General features: G+C 42.5%; 1 protein-coding gene across 1 annotated transcript in view; it reads right to left on the reverse strand.

Moving 5' to 3' along the window:
• The window catches only part of Mccc1 (Methylcrotonoyl-CoA carboxylase 1), a 90,422-nt gene that overhangs the window by 32,845 nt on the left and 45,364 nt on the right, over nucleotides 1–12,213 (reverse strand). The window contains exons 6-7 of the mRNA XM_080269104.1: nucleotides 4,928–5,023; nucleotides 3,292–3,501 (exon numbers count right to left, since the gene is read on the reverse strand). Coding sequence (XP_080125230.1) covers nucleotides 3,292–3,501; nucleotides 4,928–5,023 — 306 coding nt within the window. The remainder of the gene's footprint in view (nucleotides 1–3,291; nucleotides 3,502–4,927; nucleotides 5,024–12,213) is intronic.

The following is a 12,213-nucleotide window of genomic DNA, read 5'->3' on the forward strand; positions in this document are numbered from 1 at the left end:
TACCTCCCTGCATGCACGGCCTCCTGAAATCCACCCTTCTGAATCCTACCTCCCTGCATGCACGGCCTCCTGATATCCACCCTTCTGAATCCTACCTCCCTGCATGCATGACCTCCTGATATCCACCCTTCTGAATCCTACTTCCCTGCATGCACAGCCTCCTGATATCCACCCTTCTGAATCCTACCTCCCTGCATGCACGGCCTCCTGAAATCCACCCTTCTGAATCCTATCTCCATCATGAGGACAGGGTCCACCTGCCCAGGCTGAGATGTGGGCACCATCCAGCCCTCTTAAGCTACCAGAAGGGGCTGGATGATTCCGTCACTGATGCCTGTCCAGGATGCAACACAGCACCCCATACTATTAAGCACACAATGGAAGACTGCATTGCACACAATCTGCAACACGGCACCCCATACTATTAACCCTTTAACCGCGGGCTTGTTTTGCTTTTTCTTGCGGCTCCCACGGGCTTATTCGTGCTCCGACAGACTCTAAAAATATTTGCCAAAAATCAGTTATTAGTCCTAGAATATTAAAATAACATATGCTTATGGCACATACCTTCAGCTTTCTCCTGGGGTGTTTGTTGAGCCTTCGTCGAGTACCGTAGGACTTGTGGAAACCTCTGAAGTTGGGTAATGAAGTCTCCACTTTACACTTCCCGACAACCCGTAATATGATTAACACAGCCTGATATTATCACTGGAAACACTATTCTATGATTCTCAAATAGTTTGGAATCCATACTCCAAATAAAAAAAAAACACTGTGAAAGCAATGAAAATTACGAGGGCATATGACCTTCCCACTTGCGCTAGTTCGCCGCTGGTGTTCTGTCATTTATTATTCATAAAAACACTCACAGTTTATATTTCTATTACTATATAACACTTATATACTGTGTATCTACAGTCTTTATCCATAAGTTTCCTTCAGCAATAGTACAGTAGTTTATTGTCACTGCAGGCATTCAATTTCTTTCAGTAAAATACGTAGCATTCACTTTCTCGTCCTGTATATTAGCATTGAGAGTGAATGTCACTTTCACCTTCACTCTCATAACTCATAGTATTCATACATGCTAGAGTGAAACTTTCACTTTCATTACTCCTGGTATATATACTCGTATTCTTATAACACTGTGTTATGCACTGTCACTTGAAGTAACTTATAAAACTATTTTCCACTGTTCACTTATATTTACATTCATTGCTTTCACTTGTTGTTTACACATTATTTACACATTATTTACAAATCCACTTGCACTCTTTTACTCAATAGAAAGATCGTAGTCACTCTTTATCAATTGTCAGCCCTTTACCTCTTTCCACACAAGGTTTAGTAGGGGGTAAAGGTCGCAGGGCCCTTTGCATGGGGCTAAAATGCGGCGGAAGTTAGCAGGAGCGAATCAGACGTACTTTCACCTTGAAAGACGACAGTGAACTGATAGCGGTGGCCTCCTGCTGCCTGGCTAGGGTGAGTGCAATACTGCCAACTTCAGCCTTGTGAGACCAGCTAATATATAGCAATGAAATGATTGGCAGGAAACTAAGACAATACATAATAAATTAAGTAGTTCCAGGTGGATGTAAATATCACTTAGGCTTCTCCCTTCCCTCCTTATATGTATATTTATTACGAAAACAGATTATACGGCATATTTCAAGGGGAAATAAACAGCGAAAATTAGCGAACGAGTGCACGTGAGGTGTTCTCAGGTGATAATTAGCCAATTCCAGGTGTATGGCACTCTCACTTACCTTATTTCTTTCTTGTATATATTATTTGGTATAAGAATAGGGCATAGGGCTTATTTCAATGGATGAAATCAGTGAAAAATTCCAGGGAAGATTTACTTAGCGTAGCACGGCCAGGCAGGCGAGAGGATAGGGTAATGGAGGGGAGGTAGGGAGGGGAGTCAAGAACGGGGAGAAATGGCTAAATTGTCAACAATGGATGGGAGTACAGATGAGATTAGGAGTGCTGACTAGTGTTGGACATTGGCAGTACTGATAGATGATACAAGCCACCACTTAAAAGCCCGGGCGAATTCAAAATAACACAGAATCACAAAAGTGACGCCCCGCGGTGTGATCCCTTGCTCCCAAGCGTCAAGAAAGTGACGCCCTGCGGTTAAGGGGTTAAGCATATTATGGAAGACTGCATTGCACACAATCTGCAACACAGCACCCCATACTGTTAAGCAAATTATGCATGACTGCACTGCACACAATCTGCAACACAGCATCCCATACTATTAAGCACATTATGCAAGACTGCATTGCACACAATCACCTATGCCAACAACAAAACATACACTCCTTGAGAGCTCTGTGGGAAAGCCCAGTCTCGGCCGTGGCCTTCCTTAGGGACTCAGGGCTGTTCGGCCAGACTGCCTAGGCAACAACTACTACTACTCCTCTTCATCACAAACACTCTCAGTCTACACCTCCTCATCACAAGCCATCTCAATCTATCTCCTTATCACAAACCATCTCAGTCTACCCCTCCTCATCACAAACCATCTCAATCCACCCCTCCTCATCACAAACCATCTCAATCTACCCCTCCTCATCACAAACCATCTCAATCTACCCCTCCTCATCACAAACCATCTCAATCTACCCCTCCTCATCACAAACCATCTCAATCTACCCCTCCTCATCACAAACCATCTCAATTTACCCCTCCTCATCACAAACCATCTCAATCTACCCCTCCTCATCACAAACCATCTCAATCTACCCCTCCTCATCACAAACCATCTCAATCTACCCCTCCTCATCACAAACCATCTCAATTTACCCCTCCTCATCACAAACCATCTCAATCTACCCCTCCTCATCACAAACCATCTCAATCTACCCCTCCTCATCACAAACCATCTCAATCTACCCCTCCTCATCACAAACCATCTCAATTTACCCCTCCTCATCACAAACCATCTCAATTTACCCCTCCTCATCACAAACCATCTCAGTCTACCCCTACTCATCACAAAACCAATACACTCCAGTCCCATCCTTCCTCTCAACTCTTCAATCGTAAATCTAGCCCCCTTCCCCCAAGACCTAATATTACTTAACAAAAAATATGATCATGATGATGACGATGATGATGATAATGACGATGATGATAATGACGATGATGATAAAGGCAATGATGATGATAACGACAATGATGACAATGACGATGATGATAATGATGATAATGATAACAACAATAATGATGATGATGATGATGATAATAATGATGATAATAATGATGATGATGATGATACGGTACCTTCAGCTGCCACTCGACCAGATCGGTGTTTGTAATCATCTCGGACACGGGATGCTCCACTTGCAGTCGTGTGTTCATCTCCATAAAGTAAAAGTTGTGCGACTCGTCCAGTATAAACTCGACCGTACCCGCACCCACATAGCCCACCGCCCTTCCCGCCCGCACCGCCGCCTCACCCAGAGACCTGCGCACTTCCCACGTCAGGCCCGGCTGAAAGAATGGGAGACAGGGCTGTGAAAAAGTGACAGAGAGCGATAGAGAGAGAGGAGGAGAGTGAGACAGCACTGTGAGAAAGTCAGATAGAGAGAGAGAGGGGGGAAAGGGAGAATCACAGTTAAGTCCACCAAGAGACCTGCGCACTTCCCTTGTCAGTCCCAGCTGAAAGAAAGTGAGACAGGGCTGTGAGAAAGTGAGACAGAGGGATAGAGAGAGGGGGAGAGGAAGAATCAAAGTTGCCAGTCCACCGAGAGACCTGCACACTTCCCACGTCAGTCCCCGCTGAAAGAAAGTGAGAGAGAGAGATAAAGGGTGAGAGGGAAAAATAAAGTTCACAGTTCAACCCCACATGGTTAACTGCCTTTGCTGCTTAGAGAGAGAGAGAGAGAGAGAGAGAGTGAGAGACATGCCTTAATCATGAGAGGACTAACACCTTTCCTAAGTGATTTATTTTGTTTATTACACCTTACTGTCCTCTTCTGTGTTACATAAATCCTTCCAATATCACCATACTCAGCATAAAGCTCCCTAACACTTTTTCCTAAGTGATTTATTTTATTACACCGTACTGTCCTCTTCTGTGTTACATAAATCTTTCCAGTATCACCATACTCTGCATAAAGCTCCCTAACACCTTTTCTTAACTGATTTATTTTGTTTATTACACCTTACTGTCCTCTTCTGTGTTACATAAATCCTTCCAATATCACTATACTCAGCATAAAGCTCCCTAACACGTTTTCCTAAGTGATTTATTTTGTTTATTACACCTTACAGGTCTCTTCTGTGTTACATAAATCCTTCCTGTATCACCATACTCTGCATAAAGCTCCCTAACATCTTTTCCTAAGTGATATATTTTGTTTATTACACCTTACTGTCCTCTTCTGTGTTACATAATCCTTCCAATATCACCATACTCTGCATAAAGCTCCCTAACATCTTTTCCTAAGTGATTTATTTTGTTTATTACACCTTACTGTCCTCTTCTGTATTACATAAATCCTTCCAATATCACCATACTCTGCATAAATAACATACTAAAGGATATTAACCAGCCATATCCAAAAATAAATCACTTAGGAAAAGGTGTTAGGGAACCTGCTTACCCACAGAAAATAGCAGTCCAAATCACACACTCCTCTCTCATATACCTCCCTCCCCATCTCATCCTCAGCCTCCCTCTCCCTCCCCCATTCCTCCTCATTCACACACACTCTCCTAGTTAGTCTCTCATTCTCCCCTTCACACATACTCTCCTAGTTAGTCTCTCATTCTCCACCCTCTGCTACAATTCTCTCCATCTCATCCTCAGTCTCCCTCTTCCACCATCACTCTCCTAGTTAGTCTCCCATTCTCCCCTTCTCCCTACCCCCCTCTCACACACACACTCTCCTAGTCAGTCTCTCACAGTACTCACCGCTGGGGCCTCTTCAATGATTTTCTGGTGTCTGCGTTGAACTGAACAGTCTCGCTCAAATAAATATACGTAATTGTTGTGATGGTCACCGAAGATCTGAAAGAGTTATTATTATTATGATTATTATTATTATTATTAATACTACTACTACTACTACTGCTACTAGTACATGATAATGATGATGATGATGATGATGAAGGTTTCTAGGTCTTTGCAAAAGTAATAATTTACATATGAGGCAGGGCAAGGCTGAGGATGAGATGGAGGGATGGAAAGTGAGAGACTAACTAGGAGTGTATGTGAGTATAGCAGAGGGGGGAAGGCCAGGGATGAGATGGAGGGATGGAGTGGAGGTACATGAGAGAGGGGGGTCTGAGCTGGGAGCAGGTCAGTGAAATGGCAGGGCGACATGGAGGAGATTTTGTTTGTGGCCACCCCTTATGGGATTAAGGCATCTGGCAATAGAGAGATGGATAGATAGACAGAAAAATAGATAGACAAATAGAAGGAGAGGCTGGCAATAGATTGACAGATAGACAGACAGACAGAGAAGAGAGGCTGGGAATTGATAGATACGTAGATAGATAGGTAGAGAGGAGAGACTGGCAATACATACACAGACAGACAGATAGATAGAGAGGAGATAGGCAGATAGACAAACAGACAAACAGACAGACAGATAGAAAGGAAATATACTAACCTGGGGCTGGATTCACTAACATGGTCGTAATTTCTGGTGCCTGAGCAAGATCTGGCACCTCAGATTACACACTCCTGTGGCGCCGTATCTCTCACCAGAGTTTGGTATTCATTAAGATTTTTTATGGCGCCGTACCCCGGTCGTAAGTTGTACGTGCCTTAAATCGGCCGTCATCAGCTGATTTCTGCTCAGCCAATGACAGAGAATCTTACAAGTGAGGCTTTGTCATGATCAACCAATCACGGAGCGAACCCTCATATCAGCTGTTTGTCTTCCTAATGTAAACACAAGCGCAGAGGGGAGAGCATGCACAACACACAAAACACAGTCCTCAACCCAACAGAAGGAAGTGACATCAGAGCTAACTCGACATAAGTTCTTTTAGCGAAATATATAGTGGAAATAAAAACTCCAAGTCCAACAGAACAAAACGAGAAACGTCGTAACCTTTCAAGTGACGAACTATCAGTCGTATTTCTTTACTAGCCGTTTCTTTAGCGCGCAATCTTACCATACCCAGTGGATTTGTGCTATCATACAGTGTATGCCTGTATGTGTTTTATTGTGTGCAAATGAATATTACCGAATCTTGCTCAACATACTGAAAGGAGAATTTCGTTTCCCAACTTCCCAACTGGATGCTGGGTTAGGTTAAGTTAGGTTAGGGCTGATTAAATTATTAGGTACAGTTAAGGTAGGTTAGGTTAGGTTAGGGCTGATTAAATTATTAGGTACAGTTAAGGTAGGTTAGGTTAGGTTTAGTTAAACACTTAGAGTAGGCTGTTTCCTTCCACAATTACTAATATTTCCAATCATATTGTCATAATCATATTATAGTTATTATTCATTTGCACATCAAATGAGGCCTCAAAACACTCAGATGAACTAAAAAAAAAATTAACTATCAAATGGAAAAAAAAAAAAACACCAAAAATAGGAAACGACAATAAAGGAAATATTTACCCTCTTAGTTTTGATTAATGAAGTCTCCAAAACAAAAACAATTTTCTTTTCCTCACTAGACACAAACATTTCAAAGAAAGCAAAGATGCTAGCAAGGGAAACTATTACCTATTGGGTGAATAGTGTTAGCAGAGCAGGCACGTGCAGAGGGGGGGGCGGAGGGGGCTTGAGCCCCTGCCCCTTTGAACCTTGATGCCCAAAGTGCCCTTTTGTCAGAATTTTTGTGTGTGAAAATCCGTCTGTGCAGCCCAAAATAATAATAAAAAAATAATAATTTAGATCTACCTTGGTCGACCTCGATCACGTGATCCACAATGTGCCCTGCCCTCAGTTGTAGTGATTCGCAATTTTGCATTGCCATTTTCTTGTCTTTTTTCTCGTTGTTTGACGTTTGTCTTTTAGCTGGTATCTGGTTGGATTGAAAGAGAGAGAAAGAAAAAAAACAAAACAAGGAACACCAGTTACACCACAGCCACACATTTTAGCCTGCCGTAATCGTACGTGTCCTGGTCGCGTCACAGTGTGACGCGTCCAGGACACGTCACGGGACTGTTTAGTTGCTAATCAAAGCTGCTGGAGAGGGCCGCGGGTGACAGTGATAGTGCAGATCCGAGGGGGTAAACAAACATCTTGTCTGCCGACTCTGCCGCCGGTGAGTATGTTTTGCATTTGCAGTGGTATTCGTTTGTGCATGGATGGTGTATTCTTACAAGATGCAGTGAATTACTATTAAACGGTCTCTGGTAATAAAGGGCAGATTTTGAATGGATTAAATTTGTGGCTATACAGTACAATGTTTGAAGAGGTATGAAATGTCTCCCTGTCCCAGTGTGTTTGTGTGTGTACAGTGTTTTATATGCATCAGATTGTAGTTTAACGATCGCATATGCGGCATTTCATTGTGCAGAGTCTGAGAGATGCCTCGTAAGGAGAGGAGGTTAAAACAAAAACAAAAGGAGCTGTGTGAGGCCGCGAAGGCAGTGGATCACTTACCAGCTGGATGACAGAGAAAAGAAAAGGTAAGAATAACAGTTACTTGTACCAGCTAGCTATTTACATTGCAGAGTCACAGACTACTACACCCTCCATCTGCCTCATTACACCCTCCATCTGCCCCACTACACCCTCCATCTGCCCCACTGCAGCCTCCATCCTGCCTCACTACACCCTCCATCCTGCCTCACTACACACAGTTTCAATGTTGTTCTCAATAACAATACCAATCAATAATTATCCCACCATTCACGATAGACAATGTAACAGCAGATTGTACCTTGTTTCTAGATGGACTGGGAGCGAGTCATGACGAATCAGATGAGAGAATGGAAGGAGAGAAAGAAGAGAAAGAAGAAGACACTGTGCATCAGAGAAATGAGAGCTTGCTGGAAACAGAGAGCCAGGACGAGACAGAGGCTGGAGGAAGGCCTGGAAGGGTGTCAGAGGTTATTGAGCCCACACAGAATGTTGAGGTAGAGGAAACAGCTATCCAGGAGAAAGCTGTTGGAGTGAGAGAGGCAGAGCCTGAATTACAGATTACACAAACTGTGGAGGTAGAGGGAGCAGCAAGCCAGGAGGAGGCAGATACCAGAGGGAGGCAAACATTCTCACACCTGCTTGAACTTACCCACCCAAATGATCCTGCCCATGTCCAACAACATAACATCAAATGTGATGATTCCTTCATTCAGTTTTGCAACAGTACCGGACCCTGTCAACCAGTACTCTCATCCTTTCCAAAAAATGAAAAAGGGCGGTCATTTCAAAAGAAATGGTATGAGAACAACACATGGCTAGAGTACTCCCCAAGTCTTGACGCAATGTTTTGTTTCAGCTGCCGTCTTTTTTTGAGTGAAGAAAAATACACAAGCCGGAAAACATGGAAATCAGAAGGAGTTAATCAGTGGTGAAAGGCTCTTGATAGAATTAAAGATCACAGTGCCTCAGAATCACACATGTGTAGTATGGTGAGGTGGAACAATTCAAAAAAGAGATCACTGGAGGCAGCTTTCGAAATGGGTGACCGTGCATCACAAGCTGCTAAAGACAGGGAAAGAGAAAAAAACAGAGAAATCTTGTCCCGTTTACTAGCCACCACACTTTACCTGGCAAGACAGGGCATGCCTTTCAGAGGAGACGATGAGAACCCGTCAAGCCAAAATCGAGGTAATTTCATAGAGTTGGTAGAGTTATTTGGTAAATATGACAGTATAATTAAATTGCACTTAGAATCGGTAAAACAGAAGTAAGGACCTGCTAAAAGACCTCTTGTCTCACTCCTCTCCAACAGAAGTCAGAATGATATGATTAGAGCTTTGGCCATATCAGTAAAAAGAGTGATCCAGAAAGAAATCCAAGAGAGCAATATCTTTTCAATTCTCATGGATGAAACCACAGATGCTGCACACACTGAACAGGTTTCTTTTGTCATTAGGTATGTGCATAACATGAAAATCAATGAGCGCTTTCTTCAGGTGTGTAACATTCATAACACAAGGGGAGATTCTCTTGAAAACTTAGTGATAGCTCTACTTGAAGAAAATAATCTGAAGTTGGAAAACATCCGGGGTCAAGGTTACGATGGTGCTGCAAACATGAGCGGACGCTTTAATGGACTTCAGTCAAGAATCCTTAAAAGAAATCCAAAGGCATTGTAGGTACACTGCCAGGCACACTGCCTTAATCTGGTGTTAGTTGAAAGTGCAAAGTCGAACATCTGTTTTGTCAGCTTCTTTAACTTAGTTGAGAAACTTTATGCTTTTGTGGCCAACTCATCCAAACGACTCTCTGCATTTATTGAAATGCAGAAGACGATGTACCCTGATCGGCGTCCACTGGAGCTAAAGAAGCTGTCAGACACGCAGTGGGCCTGCAGAGAAACAGCCCTTTGCATTCTGAGGAAGGTCCTCCCAGCTGTCATGCAGTTTCTTGAGGAAATGACACAGCAAGACCCTCCTGACTCTTCAGCAGGTGATGCAATGATTCTACTCAAGAGCATCAACTTTGAATTCTTCCTGTGTTTGGAAATCACCTGTCCAATCTTCCAGGTAACTGCGATGGCTTCTAATGCTTTGCAGCAGAAAGACATGGACCTGGGTGCAGCATACAAAGTTGTTAACAGAGTTTTACAGGGACTGGCGCACAGCAGAACAGAGGAGGAGTTTGATAATATGTATAAACAGGCTACAGAGAAGGCTGCATCAGTGGGCCTGGACCCTCCAACTGAGATTCCTGGTCAAGCTAGGAGGAGGAAAATGCCAGCTAAGTACAAGTTCACTGCCACAACAGCTACTGTTGATCACACTTTCCCTACTTTGCAAGACTACTATCGTGTTAAAGTGTATTACGTTTTTGTGGACACAATGACACATGAGCTTCGGAGACGCTTTAAAGGAGAAGATAACTCCACTTGGGAAATCCTAAATGCTTTCCACAGCCTGACAGTTCCAGAGAACTGGAAAACAGCAAATCCTCCAACAGAAGCACTGCAAGCTGTGAAGAAACTCTGTCAGTTCTATAACATTGAAGTAGACAAATTGCAGACAGAACTTAAGGTCTTCCATGCATCATACTCATGCCCCTCACCCATCAGTGTGACATCTATTCTTACAGTGGTCAAAGAAAACAATGCACATGTGGTTTTCCCTAACTTGACTGAGCTGCTGAAGACCTACGGCACCCTTCCGGTGTCTACAGCTACTGTGGAACGTTCTTTCTCAAAACTGAAGCTGGTGAAAACAAAACTTCGCACCCTTTGCACAGAGGAGAGGTTGTCGGAGCTTCTTTTACTTGCGATTGAAAAGGATATTCCAGTCAACCTTAGTGAAGTCACTGATATTTTTAAGAGCATGGGCAACAGGAAGTTGCTGTTGTAACTGCAAGAGAAGATGCCACTGTGATGTGTAAACACACACACACACACACACACACACACACACACACACACACACACACACACACACACACACCTTAGTGACCTCTAATCTCTATTCTTTCTCTCATTAATCAGTTACATTTAGTTACATTAATAACATTATAAAATAATTATGAATACATCATTCATGTCTATGATGTCTGTTAATAAATGCAGGATGGATTATGAAACAATAAACATTTAAGATTTCAGAAATATGAATTTTTATTATTACTGGCCTCTGTCTACTAATTTATACATGAGTAATTTGAGTATGAACAATGATGTGGTATGTTGTGATTCGATGTTATCTTTATGAATATGGGTTGCTACAATTCAGCCGGTTATAGTCAGGTATGCTTTTGCATCCTTTCTCAAATTCATGCTCCATGTGCCCCTTTTTAACCTTTGAGCCCCTGCCCCTCCAACGGTCTCTGCACGGCCCTGTAGCAGAGTGAAAAGGGAGAGCAATGAAGTGAAGAAGATATTTCGTGATTTCATATCGCAAGTTTGGGGAAGGCAGCCAAGGCAATGAGGCAAGCAAAGAAAACTTTATTAAAAAAAAAAAAAAAAAAATGCATATTTCTGTTGTTAGTTACATAGTGCCTGTGACGATGTAAGCTGTTTGTTCTAACTTACCATATCGAACAAACCTAACCCATTCATGAGGCGTTACTGGAAGAGGTAGGGTTTGATTATAACACTTTGGTTAGCTTGATCATAAAAGTCTGAAACTAAGAAGTCATTTAATTTTTTTGGGGGGAGGAAGGTGTGTTATGTTTTTGGCATTAATGACTAAGAATCATTTGGTACTGTAAGCAGTTACCTTAGAAAAACTTCCTATATCCCAAAGGATAAAATTGATCCCATAAATCAATAATAATTTTGCTTTGGTCTAATGTTGAGCATTCATATTGTTAAAGAAGTCATTCCTTTTTATTTTCCTTGTTACCTTATCCAGTATATTGACGCATGAAATGGTTTGTATCTCACAGGCTTTGTTTAGGTATTGTTGGTTAGGTTTACTTAACACCTTAATTCCACTGCCATGTCTGATATAAGTTACTGTCTTCATATAAGTTTAATCACCTAAGTATATCAAACCGTCGTTGTTTAGCACATCCATTATCAACCCATGAACTACCAAAAGTCTGATTTCATGTCATGGAAACCAATAATACCATTGCAAATGCTCATCAGGCACATGGAAAGGGTCTAATGGGTCTCTGAACCTTCTCTCTTGACGTAAATGTCGGTGAGCTAAATTCATAGCCACAAGCCCCATCGCTGTACAGTAAACATCAGCAGCTGACTGCCCAAGCGGCCCCAGTGGAGGCTTTCCCGGTAGCATGTTTATTTTTGACACATTCATATTACCTTGCAAAGAAATAAGTATTGCCAGAGTTCTTCACAGCACTAAAAACGATTATGGCACATCTTTTACCTTTCTGTCTGTTCAATTTCTTCTTTTACGACGTTGATTAGAAGTGAAGAGGGACAAAGGCAAACAATAGGCCGAGAGGTTGCATACTTGATAAACACACTGACTCCAGGTTGTGATGTAGGTTAAGGTATGTCCCCCAAGCGCTTAACTTCCGGCGCCAGATCTTGGTGCAAGTTGGCAGTGCCCATGCTTAGTGAATGACTGATTCTGCCTCAGCACCGTATCTTTAGGCACCGTTAGGAGATCCGGCGCCTTAAATGCTTAGTGAA

Source organism: Coenobita brevimanus, chromosome 31 (assembly GCF_032717465.1).
Source record: "Coenobita brevimanus isolate Jiangsu-jjx chromosome 31, ASM3271746v2, whole genome shotgun sequence".
Taxonomy (NCBI): Eukaryota; Metazoa; Arthropoda; class Malacostraca; order Decapoda; family Coenobitidae; genus Coenobita; species Coenobita brevimanus.